This window comes from Muntiacus reevesi, chromosome 1 (genome assembly GCF_963930625.1).
Source record: "Muntiacus reevesi chromosome 1, mMunRee1.1, whole genome shotgun sequence".
Taxonomy (NCBI): domain Eukaryota; kingdom Metazoa; phylum Chordata; class Mammalia; order Artiodactyla; family Cervidae; genus Muntiacus; species Muntiacus reevesi.
In genome coordinates, this window is record NC_089249.1 from 92330048 (window position 1) to 92353404 (window position 23357).

General features: G+C 39.0%; 1 protein-coding gene across 2 annotated transcripts in view; it reads right to left on the reverse strand.

Moving 5' to 3' along the window:
- Positions 1 to 9652: 9652 nt before the first annotated feature.
- LRIG2 (leucine rich repeats and immunoglobulin like domains 2) overlaps positions 9653 to 23357 on the reverse strand; it is a 59755-nt gene continuing 46050 nt past the window's right edge. For both annotated transcript variants that reach the window (XM_065906800.1, XM_065906807.1), the window contains exons 12-18: positions 21741 to 21904; positions 19819 to 20139; positions 18595 to 18876; positions 17012 to 17461; positions 16296 to 16445; positions 13739 to 14029; positions 9653 to 11792 (exon numbers count right to left, since the gene is read on the reverse strand). In XM_065906800.1, the coding sequence (XP_065762872.1) occupies positions 11566 to 11792; positions 13739 to 14029; positions 16296 to 16445; positions 17012 to 17461; positions 18595 to 18876; positions 19819 to 20139; positions 21741 to 21904 (1885 nt within the window). In that variant the 3' untranslated portion in view covers positions 9653 to 11565. The remainder of the gene's footprint in view (positions 11793 to 13738; positions 14030 to 16295; positions 16446 to 17011; positions 17462 to 18594; positions 18877 to 19818; positions 20140 to 21740; positions 21905 to 23357) is intronic.

Consider the following 23357-nt stretch of genomic DNA (forward strand, 5'->3'; position numbering starts at 1 on the left):
TTCCAGTTTTCCCAAGGTCAACATCTCTCTTGGCATGAAGTCAATGTATTAAGTACTGAAAAGAATGTTCTGAAAAACAATTCAGTCTGCCACAGATTGTTGCAAAAATTCTTACAGTCATCAGTACTACACAGTAAGTGGAATTTGTAGACCAAGGATGACCCTCATTCAGGGTCACTGGAGGTCAGTTCATACAACACACTTTCTGGGAGGATCAATATTTCTCCAACAAAAAGATTTCTTTAGATTTTGGTTCCAACTTCATTCCTTTCATTTAAGCTAGACAGGTTCTTTGCCCCCTATAAAATCCCATGCAAGTGTTGTAATTATTATACTCTGAAAAAATGAGTTCCCTCCTGGGGCTGGGAGACTGGGTGAGGCTACCTGGATGCAAGGGGACAAAACCTGAGGCCCTTGGCTAGCTATCTCAGCAGCCCTAGCCAAGAATGAAGAACCACTAAACAATAACTAGAAGAAACAAAGACACAATAGGGACAGTGGTGAGGATGGGTCTCTGTGCCCAGAAAAACCAGTATTTCAGAACTGGAATGGGGCCTCTGAGAGCATCTGATGACTTTCCAAATGCTCTCTTGGCAGATGATATCAAGACCCAGCAGTTAAGCTACTTTCCAAGATCACACGGTCAGCAAGTGGCACAGCTGATCAGAATGTCAGTCCAATTGATTTTTAGCTAAAGGTACTTTTTCGTTTAACCATAGATTCAGATTGTATCTTGTTTCTAAATACAATCCAACTAGGAACCCAAATCTCTGGGGCTACCCTTGAAATGACTCTTGAGGGAAACTTGACATTCCTTATCTTGAGCTGTTTGAGATGGGATGGGATGGGAAGGGGAGAGCAGGGACAGGAAGGAAAGGGAGGGGCGGGGAGTGTTCTTGGGTGCCCATAACAATAGCCGATAGCTGAAGTTTTCCCCACAGTTTGCTGGGAACTGTGCTTAGTACTTTAAATGCATTACCTCCTCACAACAACAGGATATGGTAGGCATGATTCTTTCTACTTTACAGAAAAGGACAAGGCACAAGACTTGAGATTTCACAATGTGTGAGAGGTGAAGGCAGGAAGGGAACAGAGCTGTTCTACATCAAAGACGGTGCTTCAAATCATCGACTTAAAAACTGTATGGTTAATGCAGGGCCCAGGGAAACTCAAAATTTTGTTGGTCGTAAGAAATCCTCACATACCAGTCAGTTGTCCCTGCAGAAAAGCACAGCTCTACTGAGCATGAAAGAGGGTATTTCCACCATGGATGGCAGATGGGGTACTTAGGAGTTTAGTTTTTTTGCTTATTCTGGCCAAAGTCTCTTACCGGGGCAGGAGAGAAGAGTAGGATGAGCAATACGGAAGGGAACGTTCAGGACTGGAGGTTTAGTGGAGACAGAAAGGAAACAGGTTTGCTTTCTAAGCCAATGTGTGTGTGCTAAGTCACTTCAGTTGTGTCCAATTCTCTGTGACCCTACGGACTGTAGCCCTCCAGGCTCTTCTGTCCATGGGAATCTCCAGGCAAGAATACGGGAGTGAGTTTTCATGCCCTCCTCCAAGGGATCTTCCCAAGCCAAAGGTATTCTAAAAGCCCACTCTGCCTTCAAGAGCTACAAAAGAAATTCTGTCATTCTTTTTTTTTTTCCAAGCCCTCCCCCTGACCCCTCCCCACCTATGCCATTCTTAAATTCTGTCATATACCCTCAGTAACTATTTGACTAACAAATCCTGCATCTGCTAGAATTTGAATTTGACACAAGGAAAGACTTCTGGGGAAAATGAACCAGTCATCTCTGTAAACTGGAATTTCTCATTATAGACTCCCTTTCCTGGAGTAAGGAAAGTAATATACCCAGCCAGTTCTTAAGGGCTTCTCTAAATTAAGGCTGAAAGGAAGAAACATTGAGACTTTCAACAGGGGAAGACAAGGAGGTAGTTTTCAAACTTCTTCCCTCCTCGGGTACTAAAGTCTTTCCACCTCAAAGGACCTTCCAAAAATGGTACATATTCACAGGTAAGACAGATGACTAAAGTGTCAGAGAAGACTGAAGCTTGTGGAGGAGTGGGGCCTGGGAGGCAAAACTCCAGCCGATAGGATGCATTGCTTTTTCCCCAAACCTGCAATTCATTGCGATTTATTCTGTGCTTCTCCAGAAGTTAAAAGTCCTCAACATTACACACTTGAGTCTTAACCTGAACTTCCTTTTCAGTAAGAGCTCATCTGTGTGGTCCCCATGCCACCTCCAGATTACTCATATAAAGAACAGGGCCCTGGAAGCAGCGGTAATTCACTGTTTGATGATAATTGTATTTCTTCTCTGCACTAACTGTTCTAGCATGGAACATATACTCATGCACTTGTCTCTGGAGCTTGCCCAGAAGAATAAATAACTCCAGCTAGCCTCTAGCACTGTGACCTTAACCACATGTCTATTGTTTTTGAGAGAGAGGAATTCACACAGCCTTTGACGGCACATTTTAAAAAGACAAAAAGTTAAACTACTTGATCTGGCATACGACTCAAAAGCAGTCATTCCACATATGGGATTCCACTTATTGATTTAAAAACCTGGCCTCTCCTTTGGAAAGAAGAAGAAAACAGAAGCTTAAATGCACTTACTTCTAAATGCTTCAAATACCTTGCTTTTGGATCCAGATGCACTCAACATACAATCATTCATGCCGTAAACACGTGTCACTTTTTGTGTTCTGGCAAAGCATCGTTCAGTACTGCAGTCACTGTTGCAACTGCTGTGAGGCTGGCGATGTGCGATATTTCAGAACTCCAAGCAAGCCAGTCAGTGTTCGCCAGTTTGATTTCCAGTCTCTACAGTGCATTTCAGTAGATACAGCATCAACTGACGTCAGAGAAGCAGCAGCAGCTCAGTAGAAGCCCATGGGTTTCGGATCATCTGACTAAACAACTTACTTAGCCTGAGTTGTAAGAAAATTCTACCAGCCTGGCTGGGTTACTGAAAGACTGAATTAGTTTGCTGGGGCTACTACAACCAAAGACCACTGAGTGGGTGGCTGAAATGACAGAAGTTTATTTTTTCACAATTTTGCAGTCTGGAAGTCCAGGGTCAGTATGTCAGCAGGTCTGGTTTCTTCTGAGGCCTCTTGGGGGCCTGCAGATGACTGCTTTCTCACTGCATCCTTCTTGCATGTGGTCTTTCTTCTGTGCACTTCCAAGTCTGGTGCCCAGATTTCTTCTTGTTAGAAAGACACCAGTTATATTGGATTATGGCCTACGCTAAAGTCTTCACTTTAATATAATTACCTTTAAAGACCTTACAGGGTCACATCCTGGGGTACTGGAGATTAGGGCTTCAACATGTGAATTTGGGGGGCAGGGAGGTGGGGCACAGAATTCAGCCCATAACAAAGACTAAATGACAAAGTAAGGCCTTGATAAAAAGTTCATTTTTTCCTTTCTAGGCATGGGGTACGAACCTGTGCTTTGAAATCATGAAGTGTAATTTTAACTCCTGCTTCTATTGCATGTTAATTATGTGAATTTGTCTAAGTTACTTGTTTCAACATCTGTAAAAACCTCCTGCAGGGCTTCCCTGGTGGTCCAGTGGTTACGAATCTGCCTTGTAATGCAAGGGACATCAGTTCAATCCCGGTCCAGAAAGATCCTTCCTGCCGTGGGGCAGCTGAGCCCCATATGCCATAACTAATGAGTCTGCACTGTGGAACCTGTGCTCTGGAGCCCATGAAACAGCGCTACTGAAGCCTGCGTGCCTAGAGCCCATGCTCCACCAGAGAAGCCACCACAGTGAGAAGCCTGCACGCCACAACTAGAGAGTAGCCCCCACTCACCCCAACTGAAAAAAGCAGCAACAAACACCCAGCACAGCCAAAAGTGAATAAGTAAAACTTAAAAAAAAAACCAAAACACCTCCTCAAACCACTCTTGTGAAGATGAAGTGCTGAGTATGTGAAGTGCTTAACAATACCTGAAAGGGGTAGGCAGAATGTGTTTGCTAAAATTGCATTATTTGTTCCTAGCAGTAACTGACTGATGCTACCAGACCACCTTCCTTGTCTCCTGAGAAACCTGTATACAGGTCAAGAAGCAAGTTAGAACCTTACATGGAACAACTGATGGGTTCAAAATTGGGAAAGGAGTAAGACAAGGCTGTATACTGTTACCCTGTTTATTTAACTTACATGCAGAGTACATCATATGAAGTGTCACATGGATGAATCACAAGCTGGAATCAAGACTGCCAAGAAAAAAAGCAACCTCAGATATGCAGATGATACCACTCTAATGGCAGAAAGCAAAGATGAACTAAACAGCCTCTTGATGAGGGTGAAAGAGAAGAGTGAAAATGCTGGCTTAAAATTCATACATTCAAATAACTAAGATCACAGCATCCTGTCTCATCACTTCATGGCAAATAGAAGAGGAAAAAATGGAAGCAGTGGATGGTGACTGCAGTCATGAAGTTAAAAGGCACTTTTGCTCCTTGGAAGGAAAACTATTGACAAACCTAGACAGCAGATTAAAAAGCAGAGATACCACTTTGCTGACAACGGTCCGTATAGTCAAAGCTATTGCTTTTCCAGTAGTCATGTACAGATGTGAGAGTTGAACCATAAAGAAGGCTGAGTGCTGAAGAATTGATGCTTTTGAATTGTGGTGCTGGAGAAGACTCTTGGGAGTCCCTTGGGCAGCAAGAAGATCAAACCAGTCAATCCTAAAGGAAATCAACTCTGAATATTCATTGGAAGGACTGATGCTGAAGCTCCAATACTTTGGCCATCTGATGCAAAGAGCTGACTCATTGGAAAAGACCCTGATGCTGAGAAAGACTGAAGGCAAAAGGAGAAGAGGGTGGCAGAGGATGAGATGGTTAGATAGTATCATTGACTCAATGATCATGAGTTTGGGTAAACTCCAGGGGATCGTGACGGACCAAGAAAGCCTGGTGAGCTGCAGTCCATGGGGTCATGAGGAGTCAGACAGGAGTTAAGAGACTGAACAACAACAGTGCTTCTTGTCTCTTTTGTCAGGAGCTTTGGGAACTGCCTTTGATGTTGCCCTATGACCTAAATAAAGTGACCAAACTTGGTCTTAGAAATTTCAAGATTTCTTAAAAAAAAAAAAAAAAAAGAAATTTCAACATTTCTTGATTGGCTGAAAAAAGCAGCAGAGGTGGCAGATGGAACATTCCCTATAGAGCCTTGATTACACAAGGCTTAGTGAATTTTACAAACATGTAGGTCCTAGCAACTGGCCCTGCAACACAGACAGCTTCAGCACTGGGTTACAAGCTTCTAAACAGCTGAGGGCAAACAAATGCCTTTAACTCAGCAGGACTATGACTTGGGCCCTAGTACATCACACTTCAAGACAAAAAAAAAAATGATAAAGTCATGGCATTTTTCTTCATTCCACCTAATAAGAAAATGACAGTGTGTTTCCCTATCAGGAATAAAGTAAAAATCAGCTTCCACTGTACATTTCCAGTCCAGTCGTTGACCATATTGAAAGTGGTCAATGCCCAGAAGGCTTTTATTCCAATGTTTGTCTGTAAGCACTCTTCAGAACTGGAAAAATATCACAGTGGGAAAAATTCTGAACATGAGTCAGAAGTTCTGAATTCAAATCCTGACTCTATTGCCTAAAAGCTTTTTCACACAGTTTGATGATCTCAATGAGCCATTTGTGGTAACTACAGAAAAGTAGATTAAAATCCTCTGCCCAATCCACATCTTAGGAGTACTGTGTGAGTCAAACAAAGTGTTTGTGGAACATGCGTCAAAGAATAAACAGCAGCAGAGGTGACGATGGGATCAGTATTATGAGCTTGGCCTTCAAAGAGTTGACAAACTCAAAGGAAATAGCCCCTAAGACCATACAGCAAGGAGGCTGACCAGAATACTGACATTCTTCAAGTATCTTATTAAAGATTTACCAGATAGAAGACAGTCTTCAAATTCTTGATGCAGAAAGCACTCTTATTTTAGTTGTACTGGATCTTCATTGCTCTACACCAGCTTCTAGAGAGAGCAGGGGCTCCTCTCCAATTGCACTGTGCAGGCTTCTCATTGCCATGGCTCCTTTTGTTGTGGAGCACAGCCTCTAGGCACACAGGCTCAGTGGTTGCGGCTCTCAGGCTCTGGAGCTCGGGCTCAGAAGTTGTGGCACATGAGCTTAATTGTTCTGCAGCATGTGGGATCTCCCTGGACTAGGGATCCAACTAAAGTCTCCCACATTGGCAGGCAGATTTGTTACCACTGAGCCTCCAGGGAAATCCAGCACTCTTACTTTCTAACAAACTGTCAGATGCGTTTCTTTCCATCCACCAGGCATACAGCACCACAGTGGGCAGCATAAGGGAGGAAGAGAACGAGCAGTGCCCACCCGGGGCAGCTCACAGTGCAGGCTGCGTGCACCCACAGCAGGCTGGAGGCTGTGTGCGACAGCTACACATGGCAGGAACTAAAGGAGAGCAGCTCTTCCCCATTTTAACTTGTACAGCTATTTGGAGACCGTCTCAAAAGGACCACAAACTTTAAAATGCACCACTTCATTCCTGTCCTTTAGGCAAGAAAAGACCAGAACATCCTCATGTATTTTAGCTTTATTGAAGACATTACAGTAGACAAACAAGTAGACAAACACATGCTTTATAAAATATACATTCTCATGTGTGAGAAAATATAAATAGATACTAGGAAGGGCCACACTGAATGACAACTTGGCTTATAATTCTCTTTACATACATCGAGTACCACGGCAGCTCAGACTGACATCCTCTGACAGGTAAAAAGGGAGAAAGGGAAAGGAGAGGGAGAAGCAGTCTCTCGATGGATCAAGAGGCCACTTTAAGTAGCCAAGAGATATCCAAAGAGCACTTGACCACCTGCTGATCAATTAGAACTGACAAAAGATCACTTCACTCCTTACATTTGAAAACAGGTTCAAATCAAGCTGTTTCTTTACCTTCACCCCACCTGTTGGTAGAGATTATTAGAACTGCTAAGAAATACTCAACATACAACCTTGAGGGAGCAGGTCCAAGTATTACTCCTCACACATGCCCATGTGCACGCGCGCGCGCACACACACACACACACACGTCCCTCACTACACACACACACGTCCCTCACTACACACACACACACACACGTCCCTCACCACACACACACACACACACACACACACACACACACACACACACACACACACACACACACGTCCCTCACTACCCACAAAATCTCCAGGTGATTCGTGGGCTTTCAGGTGTTGTTAAGAGAACTTTGTAACATATCTCAATTCAGAACATGTTACTTTTGTCAACAAACCAAAAAGTTGTGAAAGAGAGGAACTGAGGGAAGGAAGGAAGGAAGGAAGGAGAAAGGAAAGAAAGAGGAAGAAGGAAGAAAATTAAGGTTAACTGATGTTGACTTAGACTGTACTCCAAACAAAAAAATTTTAGGTTAGAAGAGGGAAAAACATCTGCCAAATTGAACTAGGAAAGAGACCACGTAATGGAAAAATGGAAAAATGAAACGTTACTAACAGGTTGCCTAGCAATCTTAACTCAACTTTCTTGAGGTCCAATTGCTTCACAATTACTTCTATAATTTGCATCAGAAGCAAAATAAGAAATGGAAGATGTAGCATAAAATGACAGCCAATTTACCTCTGTTAGTTCACCACTCCTTTGGCATTTCTGTGGCTATGAACATGATTAGAAGAGGCCACAACACACTTGGGTAAAACACTGGCTACAAACCACCACCACAATCCCATTCCCATTCCCATGGAGCCCCACTGATACAGAAATGGTGGGGGGGTGGGGAATAAAAAGAAAGAAACAGGAATAAAAATTAAAGAGTAAAGGAGTTATAAGCTGTAACATTTTTTTATTATGGTAACGCCATTTGGCTTAGGAGCATTATAGATTTCCTCAAAAGAATAAGCCCAGTTTCAGGTTTGCCATTATTAACACAGAACAGGCTCCTTTTGTCAACCAAAGAACATAATCTTTTAGTTAAAAATAAATTTTTTTAAATTATACAGTAAATTTACTGTATACAAAGGATTCTGAAGGACGAAGATTTTAGACTGACCGCTTCTGGAGAATTCCAATGATAAAATTGCAAGAGGGTTTAAGTCATCTTGTCCATATTCCATTTCAATACAGAAATTTCTCCAATGCTCTTAATAGATGATTACTTCGCTTCTGTGTATACTTCTCTCATCAAAGGCTGATTATTCCTATTGTCAAACAAATCTAATTTTTAGAGTGTTAGGATATATAGAATTATTGGCAAGTGTATAAACTCTATTTCCCTGTAACTTCTGTCCCACTGATATGACCCCTGTCCAATGGAATAAAAAGAGTTCATCTAATCCTTGTTCCCTATGACAACCCTCTACGTAACTAAAGACTTTATCTCTCCCTCTTCTTAGGAAAATGGGTAAGATTCTTAAGTTGCTTAACATCTTAATGTTGCTTTTACAACCTCCCAATGGGCAACATGAAGGTAACTGTTTTTAAACATGAGATTTACCTTACAGAAATATACACATTTAAAGCATTATAAGACGGCACATTAGAGGGGACAGCACTTTGGGCTGGGTTTCTGGTACTTCCTGTTCTACAGATTCACCTGCATCTAGGGAAAGCACATCAGAGGCTGAATGACAGACAGAAAGCCAGCAGGGTCCACTTGTAGATTCTGTGGCAGGGAAGCTTGAAGTACAAGAAAAACATTATTTCTTCTTCAAGGTAGGCTTACAGAATCAGTCTCAGAGGGGCACAAACAAATGAAGAGAATGTATGCATCCCAACTGTTATGAAGTGGTAATTGGGTGGGGGACAGAGTATTTCTCTCGGCATTTGTTTGCCTTGCTCTTACAACATTTCTGATTAAATGGGTGGCAGGCAGACATTACACTGCTGGGAGGAAACAATGATGAGCCACTAATCCTGTTTATAGCAGAGCATCTGCTTGGTCAAAAACACGCAGTAATGAAAAATTTCAGGAATTCCACCTCCTAAGATTAGAATTTATTAAATTTACTATTTTTAAGACCAGGGGTAGACTATCCCCATTTAACCAAATTCCTGACTAGTTTTTTAGGCGAGTGTTTTTATTTAGGAAAGCTAGCAATATCTGGGAGGACATCTCAGCCAGCTGACACGACAGAGAACCTGGCTACACAGGAGCAGCCTGACACCAGGGGCAGTAGAAGGACCACTGCTAAAGGAGAAGCAGCGACTGTGTATTTTAAGTTTTCTGGAGCACTGGTTTTGTCCTCTCACATGTAACGGCTGATGCTCATTGCAGCCTTGCTCTAACTCCACCTTTCTCACTGAAGAAAGTCCATCAGAATGTGCGTCAGAGTACTATAATTAGAAGAATGAAAGGTGAGTCATAAACTGGTCACAAATTAGCAGTGGCATACCTCTCAACAGATTCGGATACTCTGGTGTGCTGTAACACACCAAGGGTGGTTCTCAATCTAGTCAAGATTTTTCACGTTTACTGATACTGTTTTAGAAGCTGAAGGTATTTTCCCCTCATGAAAGGTTCTTATAGCATTACTCCTGCTATAGAGGAAATAAATCTGGCTCAAGTCAGAGTAAGCAGCATCACTCCTGTTCTACTCTAACAAATATTTCATGAAAGCAGCTTTTTATTAGAGTAGATAATCCTCCTTGATTCCTGGAGGGACCACAGATTCATAGAACGTTACAGCTGGAAAGGGCTTTAGAGCATCTAGTAAAACATCGTTTCACAAATGAAAAAGTCAGGCTGAGAAGTAAAGAGACTTGCCCTTGATTATACAACTTGTAAGCAGCAGAGCTAAAACTAAATCAGGTTTCTTGATTCCAAGTCAGCACAGTACAAGCTACACTATTAATACAACCTAGTAAGTAAGAAGAGGGATCCAAAATTGAAAGGAGAAGAAAATAGTGGTACTTAAGTTCAAAATGAAAATGAATGAGGCTATTTAAAAAGGAAAAAAAAAAAAGATGTGTTGGTATAAAACAGTTAGAAAGTGCTACTGCCTATGGGACAAAAACAGGATTGAAAACTAGTATGAAATTCAGCCAAACTTCTTGGCAAAGAGCTGAGAAATTACATAAAGTTTAAAACCCTTGAAATGTACAATGACTTAAAAACTGATATTTTCATTTAAGTGACTGAATTCATCTAGTACATAACTACTCCTCACTAAACTCAGAGGACAGAATCCGACAGCCTTTCTTTCTGAAAGCAGAAAGAAAGAAGAGCTTTAGTTCATTACACTTTATTACAGCACTAAGTCTTTTGTTAACATAAAGCCTTCTGCTATCAGAAATTCAAGAAAACGTTTTGGCTTAAATAATCACTTGTACAAAACAAGGACCATGCTGAAGTTTTATGAGTTTCTGCATGTTCTTCCCCAAAGCAGTATTCCCTTAAGATATACTGTGCATTGGCAAAAGAGATATTAAACTGTTTAAAACAAACACACACGCACAGAAAAAAACCAATCTTTGGTTTCCTCATCAACAAAGTACTTTGCTGAAAGAAGATATTCCCAAAACAAGTTTTCCTTTATCTATGTGTATATGACAATAACAAGATTACTAGTCTTTTGAAAGTCTTTTTATGCTAGAAAGATTATATTACCTGGCACTTGTAAACAGATGACAAATGATTAGATGTATGAATCTTTAGGTATAAAGAAAGTGGTTAATTACACCAAGATTGTGTTTGTGTGCACGCAATCACTAGGTACCGTGCTTCTATACTTATTATACTTCTTAACAAGTATGTATTCAAAACTCGAAACAAAATCTTTGGATTCACTAAACCAAGTTGTACAAAATCTGTGGTCTGAGAAGCTGTTGTCAATATTATAACTGGATATTATATATATAATTTTAGCATATCAAAAATATTTACATTGCAACACATATGATCAATGAATACAAAAATTATTTATAAATGCACATATATTTACAATGAGACCCCTGAACCAAAAAAGAGAGAAAGTCACAAGAATACAAAACTCTTGACCTGGTAACAATTGGTCAAATCTGGGATTCCTGTCGACGACCTTGAATATCAAAGCCCCACTCTCACCTATACGTTTAAAATCACTGCAGAATCCCAGGCACATTTCCCAGGGGCCTCCAAAGTTATTTCTCTTCCTTGGAAGGCAAAACAAAATGGCGTTGTTTATTCAGGGTCATTCTGTAGGTTGAGACAATCCAAGGTGTTTAAGCAGCAAGAAGACTCTTCCTAAGAGGCCACGCACACCTGGGCACATCCTGGCAGAACCATCAAAAAGCACTTTGTCCTTTATCTTCCTCTGCTCGGGTTGCACATTTTCTATGAGATGTACCCATTTCGGTCAGCCGTTACCCTTTCTTCATCAAGTATAAGCCAAACGAATGCCCGGCCTACCTTGGTGTGGTCAGATAGAATTGTAGACGCAAGTAAAGCAAATGCTGACTCGGGGGTTTCTTCTGAACTCTGAGGTAGTAAATACAAAATCAACTAATCTGAGTCTGCTGAAATTTCATCCTAGAGTGAGTTTCATGTGCCCTCACTGCCATCTTGAATGTTCCGAGTCCTACTAAAATCAAAAGTGTGGTCGTGTAACCTGTGACAGGGCATGGGGGAAGTGGAACAGTCTGGATCACTCTCTGCCAGGCCCTCGTTTTGATGGAGTTGTGATGACTCAAGGACTGACTGCTGGGGAAAAGGAGGATGAGGCATACCTGGTTCTCTGCTTATGTTCCACAGAGGCCGCTGCAAGGTTTCTGAGAATGAAAGACAGTAATAATTACCAGTGGTGAATGGAAGTTTAAATTTTCTAAGACTTAATTTTCTTCTACCAAGTCTTCAAAGAAATAAAGATGCCCAATATTCCTAAATAAGGACATTAAGATCAAATTTATACTTGCCATTTTTCTTGTAACGGCCAAAACAAGAAAAGAAAACAAAAACTGGAACTATGGTCTTTCAAACCGTTCTAACGAACAACCTCACCAATTAATTACTGAAATTGTGCTATGTATGATCTACTTTCACCTATTATTGGTGTTTCTGCTACTATAAAAATGAAAGCTTAAAATTCTTTATACACATGGAAACAGACTAAAAGAGAATTAGTATCCAAATAGTAATGAAAGTTGCATAATACATAGGAAAAAAACATGGCTTAAGCAGTCAGTATATCATTAAATAACAAATAGCTATCTTTAAAAAATCATTTTAAAAATAAACAACCATTCCCCTTCAGCTTCTAGCATGCCAGTAATTCTAAAAACAAAATAATAACCAAAAGCTGGTGTTTTTAAATCAGATTATCTGTACTTTGGTTTAAAAAATATGCATTTCTCATTATTATTTACTGCAGTGGTGAGCTCTTTCCCCAGAGAACATTGACTGAAAGTTATATTATTAACTTAATGGGGCTGCATTTTGGAAAAGGCTAGCCCAACATTCTAGAAACAAACACTCAGAAATAAAAATAAGACCATGTGCAAAATAAGCTAGAGCAGGGTTTCTCAAGCTTTAATACGCATAAAATAACCTGGAGACTGTGTTAAAATACAGACTCTGGTTCACATGCTCTGCATTTCTAACAAGCTCCTAGGTAATGCTAATGCTTTGAGAAGCAAGAAGCTAGGTAAGGAACAAGCAGCGTACCAAAGCACTCTCATTTGCTGAGTTCCTCACTTACAGACCAGATTAACAATACAGATAACCCCAAAGCTGGGGAAAGATACACTGCATTTTTAGTTCTACTTAGTATTTTTTGTGTGTGTACAGCTCTTCTAAGACATGGGGAAATGGATTTAGTGTTGATGCCTTTCTTTCACGGACACAGAACTTTAAAGACGAGACTAACTTTAATAACAGGATATTTTTCTCTGACCTGTATGCACCCTCTTTAGACAACTTAGTTAAGAAAACAACAGAGCACATAGCAAAAGTCCTTGCTGTTCCATTTACTCCAGCCAGAACCATCCCTGGAGGCACCACTACACAACGTCTTCCACTGGAAACCTGCAGTGGTGAGCCCCACCCTACTTCCAGCACTCTTCTATTCCAGGCTGATGAGAGGGTGAGAGCTGATGAAGAGTCTGGATGGATAAGAAGACATACTCAGGAATGCCCTTCATGGTCTAGAAAGTTTCATTTTGCTTTGTTTTGATTTGCTTTACTGACTGGGTTGTTTCAAATGCCCCATCACACAACACAACATGTGTTCCTCTTCCTCATCTGCACAATACAATTGAAAGCAAACACCTGCCAAGTCAAACTGACATTCAACTTTACCTAATAGAACAGCAACCAAATAAAATGTTTTTAAGTCATAGAAGTGCAAATATTCACCAAATTATGCCCAAATTATTGTATCCTTGGTATTTCAGGTCTCCATTGTTTAAATAAACATGGAAGAAAAAAGTACTGCCTATGTGCAACTTTTTTTTATAGAAACTTTTTCTGTAACTTTTCCTGAATCTTTACAAATAAGACCTTGCTACTCCCACAAAAACAGCTTTCATCCTACAACTTCAGACTTTTTTCCATAAAAATCTCTGGCTCTAGTTTATAAAAGTTAACAGTAGCTAATTATTACAATATACCAATTTGTTTGTTTCTGTCAAATGAGAGTGCTACGGACATGGCAGAAGGAAAAATCAAGTAGGTGAAAGTGAAAACCAACCAAAATAACAAAAAACACTGTGCCCTTTACCACTGCTCATCTGTGTGGAGGAAAGTTTCTTCTCATTTATCCGCTCATGGTTGGTGGGAAAGGCAGATCTCTCTCTATCTGTTGACGACACCAGGCTCTCCAGGGTAGTGGCATCTTGGGGAGGATGTGCCAAGTAAGTCTCTTTGGGCATCTGGACCATGAGGCTGGACAGTGTCTGATCCAGAACATCCTCTTCAGTAATATAGGTGTACGGACAGTATTCTCGGGTCCGGGAGTAGATGTTAGCATTGTCATAGCAATCTGAGCAGATAACTCGGGTGCCAGTGCCACCTAATGACAACATGGAAAAGAAACCAAACTTCCCTCAGTTAAGGACTCAGTCTTGCCAATCATTAGTTTTGGCTAACAGTTGTCATCATTGTCATCGCAGCTGGCATTTGTCAAAACTTACATTATAAACGTGATGAAGTTTCAAGGCCTTTCTGTGAATCAACTTATTTAATCCTTGTAATATGCTTATGAGGTAAGGGCTAACTATTATCGCTATATTACACATGGAATAACTACAACACAGAGGGGTTGGGTAACCTGCCCGAAGACATATTGCCCAGTGGAAAGCTAAAACCTAAACTCTGGTCCTCTGACTTCAGCACGCAGGCTCTTGAATAGTACATTAAATTATCCTTGTCCAGCCTGAATAAAGTCATGCTAAAATCAAGAGGGCCAAGATAAGGTTGGCACTGTGCTACAAGACACATGTTTGGCTTAAGCAAACTAAAGCAGAGAAGAAGCTAAGATGATTTCAGTTCACAAAAGCCCCTGTGACTTTCATGAGTCAAGCGGTTAAGCAACACTAATTGCTAAAAGGACTCCTAGAGAAAGTTTCTGACAGTCAAGGGTCCTGCCTGACATGTGTGTGTTTGGTAGAAGTAAAAGTTTAATAACGAGCTCCCTGGACCATTATGTGTTTGAAAATTGAATGATAAAAGAGAGGAAAGTGAGAACTAGAGAGTGAGTTACTTATTCATGATCAAGCAACAGAATTGTTAGAATGGGAAATGAACTGGAAGTAATTAAGTTTAACCCAGAAAGTAGTGCTATTTTCTACAAATTGCAAAGAGTAGAGGCTTTTAAGTATTCTTTAAACAGCTAGAAGGACTTCCCTGTCAGTGCAGTGGTTACAATTTGCTGTTTTCACTGCCATGGCCCCTGGTTCAATCCCTGGTCGCAGAACTAAGATCCTACACACTGCTGGGTGCAGCCAAAAAAAGCTAGAAATACCCTCCTTTCCATGGAAAGTCAAAAGAAAATCCAACTTGTCGATTTACATAGAAGTTCTAGTAACACCCAGTCTAAAAAAAAAATCTCTGTAGAAATGAAAAAAACCTTCCATTTGATTAGTACTTGAAGTACTACACGGATTCATTCAAAGAATCTTTGAGAATCTTGAGAGAAATGCTTTATAAAATTTTGTTGCTTTATTTTTAAAATGAAGAAATTAAAGCTCAAATTTTAAATAGCTTCTTCATGACCACATGGCTGGAAAGAACTGAGAGCCAAACCCAATTCTATCCCTTAACTCTCCTCCCTGTGCCTGTCACTCCCCATGGGAAGGGTGGAGTGGAGAAAACTGCTGTTGAGAAGTTAGGTTCTTAATTATTAGAACTTAATTATTTTATATCTTAACTATGTTATCTCTCTGATGCTCTCCAATATATACTGAGAATAATCAATGCCCTTTAAACTTGAGTGAATGTCTACCCGTCAGCAGACAGAATAAACTTCCTGGACATGGTCTGAAGGGTGCTCATGCCTGAAAAGGATAAAAGACACCTCAAAGAAGTTTCTAGAACATCTCTCTCCCATAACAATACTTTGGTTTGAAAGCCTTTGCTGTGTTCGCCAATCCCTTGTTTAAGAATGTGTTCCTCTGGAGTAGGAAATGGCAACCCACTCCAGTATTCTTGCCTGGAAAATCCCATGGACAGAGGAGCCTGGCGGGTTACAGTCCATTGGGTCACAAAGAGTTGGATGTGACTTAGCACACACATAAGGAAATAATTACTGTGTATGTGTCACTTTCTCTTTGCTTGTAATTTATATTTGTCATGTAGTAGATTAGCTAATGATATGGGTTGTAGAAATAGATTACCTAGGTTTGAATTTTTCCTCCCTCTAAATGATCACTAAGTGTAGCCTTGTATAAATGTCTTAATTTCTCTGTACCTCAGTCTTCTAATTGGTGCAGTAGTGATTATACTGGCACTGAATACATAGACTGCCATGGGGACTGAGTCTGCACATGTAAAAATATTTAAATGGTTTCTGACACATAGTAAACATCATTCAATAAATGCTAACTATTTTTGTCTTTTTGAAAAAAAACAAAAGAACCTGTTCCTCCTTTCTGTCAAATGATTTTCTCCTCTGCTAAGACTCTAGTCAATTTTCATCCTATTTTGCATGGATCCAAATGTTTTCATTGTGTATCTTATTTTAAAATACTGCCTCAAGTTAGTGGGGAAGACTATCCACTGAAAACTAAACCCAACAGGGTAGGCTGAAACAATAAGCACAGACAATGAAGAGTTATTACCATCAGTGCCTTTGTGTAAATATCCATTGGCAGGAGGCATAAGTTGCTGATGACTGCCTGCCTCAGAGTTGCTGTAGCCTTCCTGTGGTTCAGACAGTGTTCCTTGGGAAGACAAGTAGCTGGGAATGTCTGCAGGCAAATTGAGTTCCTCTGTAAAAGAGACATCTGTAACTCTCAAATAAAGTTAGGTAATTTAAGCCAACACTCAGAAGACTATTTTGCAAATGTATGTACCCAGGAACTCAAGAGCTCTTAGAATTTTCTCTGAAAATTATTTCTCATTAGATTTCTCCCCCAAGCTTCATTTTAAAAGTATTAGCAAAAGAAACAAAACCTAAAGTCTGAAATCCATAGATGCACTTTCACAATCTATCTGGCTGTACTGTACCTCCTCTCTCACAGGGTTTCAGGGTGAGTGAGAGGTGTGAAAGACTGACCTCTGTCATAAGGACTCCACTCTTTCCCACAGGAAAATTAGAAGAGAAATGAGTCTTAGGAATTAAAGAAAGAAGGTGCACTGCAACTGTTTGTAAGAGCAAAGCCTGGGGGAACTGTCTAGAAATTCTTAAAATTATTCACTAGAGAGGTTCCATCACATCAAAGAAGTAGGACATTTTAACAGAAAAACTCTTCCTCTATCACACATAAAGTATCAAAACTCTTTACTACATTCTGACACAGACACAAGCCACAGTGGTCAACCGGATACCACTTACCTGTGTTCGTGATGCTATAGTCTTCGTTTTTCCTTCTCATGTGGTAAATAACAATGACCCAGATCAAAGAGGTACCCACTACACAGCAGACCACAACAATGATCACAATGCCAACTGTGGTCCAACCATCATCTTCATGTCCAATGCTACTCTGGGAAGAGTCACAATTGGGGGATGAAATCACATTTAGGTAAATGTGACCACGTTCTGTCCCAAGAGTGTTTGACATAATGCAGGTATATTTCCCAGCATCATCTAGCCCAGCATCTACGATGATAAGTAGCTGGTTGGCTGCAGCAAAGAAGTGTCGTTCTGTCACCAGCAAAGGTCCATCATCTTTGGTCCAGTTGAGGCGAGGGGCGGGACTCCCTCCAGCTATGCACTGTAATACTGCAGTTTCACCTCGGGTTACTGTCTTGTCCTCCAGGGGTCTAATAAATGAGGGCGTCTCTAACAGAAAGATGCATTAAAAAAAATATCAGGCAATTTTATCCTTAAGATTCTACTGAATTAGACTAATGAGGTTATGATGAAATAAGCATTTTCTAAGCTCATGGGAGGATTAGAAGTTTTTCAGAAAAGCAAAAGTCTGAAAAAATCTAAATCTCCTCTCAAAAATTCTACCTAGAGCAAGTGATCCTAGGCAAAGAAGTCAAGATTCATATACAAAAATGTTTATTACAAAATTAACTGTAATTTTTAAAGATGAAAAAATCTAGCAGAAAAATGAGTAACTTACAGTACAGTCACATATTTCATGAAGACTTAATGACAATGTAACCCTGTGATACAATATTAAGTGGAAAAAAGTAGGTATACACAATCACATGAAGATGAGTATTTTTAAAAAGTCCAGAATATGCCAAAATCTAAACAGGGTTTGAGTGACTTTCGCTCCTTTTTTCAAATTTTCTGTATATCTTAAAATTTTTAAACAATAAATTTATTTTCCTGGCTACACAAGTAGTTAAACAAACCAACACATTTTAAAAAACCCCAACATCTGGAAGCAAAGAGAATTTGCCTTGATTTGAGTCCCATAAAGACAAATGTTATAATAAGGAAAAAAAAAAAACTGGCTTATCAGGGGAAATCTACAGGGAAAAGATATTTTACCAGAGCACAAGATTAACAGGAGCACACTGAAAGGAAAACAGGAAATCTAACCAGAAGACAGGTCTTTTCATCTTTTACAATTTTTTTTTTTAATGAAGGGGGAAAAGTTAAATTGTCTCAAGTTCTCTGAAGCAGTATGATGAAAATTCACTATGAATGGTAGAAAAAACATATACATGAAGTAGAAAGCTGACAGAGAGAAATGTAACAGGACAGAGGGATTTGAATTTTCAATTCATGGGATAAAAATCTCCAATTCTGCCCTCAAAATTTCCTGATTCCAGTTAACTGTTCCACTAATATCCAAGCTTGACACATACCTGTATAAATTGGCAGAACAATGAAACAAAGATATAAGGATCCCAACCGAAATCTAACTTGAGATTTTTCTTGCCATTAAGACGAAGAGCTGATCCACAATAAAAGGACTCCCACAAAAGTATGGATCTACAAAGCAGTAAACATACCTAACACGATGAGTGAGGCATTTGCTGAGAGACCGCCTGCTATATTCTGTGCCATGCAGCTATAGATTCCCATGTCTTCTATTTTCACATTTGCAATGAAGAAGACATCATCCTCAGGCATGACATGCATGCGTCTCTCTCGAGCCGCAGGAAAGTCAGTACCACCATCTTTCTGCCAGGAAATCTGAGGTGCAGGGTGCCCCTCCGCAGCACATTCTAATCTGGCCATGGCACCAGTGCGAATAGTTAGATCCATTGGAGTTTTCAGAAAAGATGGCATCTCTGTTCCAAAAGAGATCACCAAAAGATAGTGGGTGGGGAAAAATATATATACATACACAGACACACACAAGGGAGAATCTATTAGGCAAAATACCAACTGTTGTGTTGCTCCATTTCTTTGAGAAGACATGCTCTCTGTATTGATAGTAAATACAACTTCAGAGGCCATGTTTTCTCTAAGAGTCTCAGAGCATGGAGTTACAGTGATGACTAACTCTTCCAGAATGCATGACAAATCTACCTGATCTCCTTGACAGGGGCAGAAAAAGCTGAGGCCATAAACTTTTCTGAACCCACATTTTAGCACTTAATATTTACTATTCCTTACTTAAGAGATGCATGATAAAAAAAAATTTATGCCTTCAAACAGCTCATAAAACAGCCCGAGAGCAAGACACATGTACATCTTTCGGTTGCACAAAGCCTGAAGTGCTGTAGTTATTCAATCTAATAGGCAATAGACCAATCAAGCTGTTGTTTATCAGACACAATGAAAAAGAGCATTATTTTCAAAAATGGTTTCATTGACTACACTTAGACAATAATGATCAATGGCCCCCAAATGTTCTCGACACTCCACTATTAAGACGGCCCTGTGACAAGTGTCGGGAATAAATTTTATAGTTTTTAGAAGAGAATTACAGTTCTAGAAAGAAAATGGAGAATTAAAAATAAATTTTTTTTTTTTCAAAAACACAAAAGAGAATAGTTCATCTCCTGAAACCATGGAATTCACCTTTACCCCTCAGTCAAAGACTAATTAGGGACAGTAAGTGAGTAAATTAACAATCCCGCCTGTACACTATCATAACCCTAAAGACAAAAATAGTAAGGACCCTGAGCCAGTGTCAGGTTTAATGTAATATTCTTGGTCAAAAGTTCAAAAATTAAACACGAAAAATCATTCTAACTATAAAACCAGCAGGGAGCATCATTTCTTACCATTCACAGTCAGTTTGGCTTTATGAGAATAGTTAGAACCAAAGTGATTAGTAATAATACACTGATATTTTCCTTCATCTGTGAAATTCACATTGAAAAGATGTAGGACACTAGTATATTCCAGAGCTTCTCCAGCCTGTTGCTGATAACGAACAAAATTCTCAATATCAGCATCATACAAGGCTTCACTGTCTTTGCGCCACAGAGCAGACATGGGTGAATCACTGCTGCTCACTGCAGTGCATGTCAGAGTCACATTCACGCCTCTCAGAGCAACTGTGGTTTCAGGATGAGTTCTTATCTGTGGCTTGAGCAAATCATCTAAGAGGGAAAAATACAGGGCAGGAGCCAAGTCACTTATTTATTTTTGCTTCTACAGATTCAATTTTAAAGCAAATAATGTAAAACTGCATGTTCTGTTGACAAAATGTCATGATAAGGTTGAAAGGGCCTACAGAACCAGAACCCAATTCCCTTATTTCAACATGAGGAAAATGACATCCAGAAGGGTCAATGACTTGCTCTAAGATATATAAGTCAGCAGCTCAGTCTGGACTGGAACCCAAGTTTTCACTGGAACCCAAGTTTTCAAACTTCAGGGCTTAGTACTCTTTCTACCCTCCCTTACTGTCACTTACACTTAATACGCACCATCTTAAGTATTACCAGTTACTGGCAAAAGCAAAAACTTAAATTAGAATTTTAAAACAAGCTTTAATTCTATTACCCTTTGTATCTATGAATATGTATGTGTTTGTGTATATATAACATATAAAAATAGATATTCTATTAATAAAACATACTATCTCAAAGTACTTTGGCATAACTCTCAACTAAAATAGTGAAAAATTTCAAATACATCGAAAATCCAACTGAAGACTGGCTTAGGACTGGCTAAAAAACTATAGATTAATAAATAATAATATATTAATGAATTGATTCAGAGAAGATATATGAGTTTTTAATGAAATGTCTTTACTCAGTAACATTTCACTGTGTCATATATAGCGTATGTTTACCTTTAACACTAAGTAAAGTCAGAAGGGCATTCATGGCACTGTAACTAGGTTCTTTGCTTTCTTCCTTAAAATCTGTTTTACAAATTCACAAATTTTACAAATTTTAAATTCGTAAAAACAAGTAAAGTATTTTATGCACCTGAACTTCTAAATGTCCTAAGCATTTTTAAGTGATCTGGCAATATACAGGTATCTAAATGCTACTAGCAACACAGACAGACTGATCTAAAAGTTCCATTGTGTAAAAGCTAAGAATTAACTACTTTAAAGGAAATGTAAGTGTAAAAGAAAAATCTCCAAAATGAGAATACAGATGTATACTTGAAATGACGATTAAGCATTAGAATTAAGACAATTCGTCTATGACAATTTGTCTATGTCCCCTCTTCCCCTCCAAAAAACTGCCAAATCTTGCTGCTTTTGTCTTAAGAAAATGTATTAAAAGTAGAAACCAAATGAAACTGGTACATCCATACATTGCTGGTGACCACATAAACTAGTGCTGTTTGAAAATGCCTGGGAGCACTTTTTTAAGATCCACCAAATATAAAATCATACTTTTGAATGAATTCATGAACAAACTAACTCATACTTCTTGATGCAGGAATCTTACTAGATATTTATTCTAAGGCTAACAATCCCCTACAAAGAAAAGGCTTACATTCATAAAGATGCTATTATACTGACATTATTTTAAATGACTGTTTAAGAATACACAGAGGAAAAAAGACTGCCTAAGTTATATTAAGTCAAAGAACACAAAATTTAAGCTACAATTATAATATTACAGAAAAAAGTAAACAAATGGAAACAGGCCAGTGGGAAAGCATTCTACTTTAAATTTTTTAAATTCTGTTAAGACAGTAAGGAATAAGATACAAAATTTAAAACAAAAATACAAACCACAGACAAAATCTTTCAGATCCACATTCAGGATGCTTTGCCCTGCAAGCCATTCAGGGTGTGCACAGCTTACATTCACAGAATGTTGAAAGTTATTATCAACCAGCCACTGAAGCAACCATTTCAAATGGCAGTCACAGAGCAAACTGTTTGTGTTCAGAATCCTGTAGAAATAAAGAGGAAAATAACTGCTCTTTATTTTTCATTCCAAGTTTCTCCAGCATTAAAAGCTCGCTGCATATCTATTCACTTTTTTTGCCAAAAAAATGCCTAACCTGACTTTAAGCATAAGAAAACAAATTCAAGCGGTCAATCTTGTTTCCTGAAATATGACAGCATGATGAAAGACACTAACAAAAGATGTTGGGGGATAAGGGTAAGGGATTTATTTTTAGTGTAAACGAAACTAAAGAGTCATTACAATCAAATGTAAAGTGAGATACTTCATTAAGAAAATATATCTACAAAGGACATTTTTTGGACACTGGGGAAATCTAAGTATCGACTGCATATTAGATATTATTTTATCAATGTTAATTTCACTAGGTGTGATAATAGTATTGTGGTTATGCAAGAAAATAACCTTGCATAGGAAATACATGCTGAGATATTTTAGGAGTAAAATGTCATGATGTCTGTAGCTTACTTTCAACTGGTTAAGCAAAGTAATAGTATGTATATGTATATGAGTGTGTGTGGAAAGAGGGAGAGGGATGGAGAGAAAGGGAGGGTAAAGGAAGGAAGGAGGGAGAGAGAAAAATATGTAGCAAATTTAGCAAATAGTTCAGAATTGATGAATCCATGTAAACAACATGGATATTCACTGTGCCTTCCTTTAAATTTTTGAGGTTTAAAAATTTTCTCAAAGAAATTTGGAGAAGAGCCTACTGTATGCATTAGAACAAAGAGACAACTTTGTTGTGGAGAGGGTATAATTATTCTCAAATTATTTCATCAAGATTAAAAACATTTCAGCCCTGTGGCAACATGTACTGCAACTTAAACTAAGAACCACTGAAAAATGGTTTGTGGTCAAAACAGGCCTATAAAATACATCTGAAAAGTCAGTGTTTTCTTTTCATCACCCTTAAATGTCCCATCCCCTTGGAACTACGGAAAGCAAGTGATTTTGACAATATTATAACCTGCTTTGTATGCATCTTTAAAATCCTCAAGTAGTTTTACAGTTTGGTATAAAAATATCTAAGATCTGATTCCAAAGAAGTTTCAAACAGTCTTTAAGGGTAGCCCAAAAGTCATATTTTATCAAGGGCAATTTTAAGTAAGCAGGCCAAAGACTACCTTCTGCATTTAAGAATTCTTATGCTATATGCATTCATTCATAGAGAAATATCTGAGACTACTATATGCCAGGCACTATTCTAGGCTGTGGCACTATCGCCCTCACAAAGCTTGTATATTTAGACTCAAGCAATAAACAAACAAATGCAAAGTAGAGTTACAAAGTTAAATCCTATCAAGGAAAACAAAGCTGGGCAGAGACAGAAGGAAAGCAGCTACCACTTTAAAGAGAGCAGCTACCAGTTTAGGTAAAGCAGTCAGGGAAAGATTTTTTTAAGAGATGGCATTTGGGCAAAGACCTGAAAGAATCAAGAA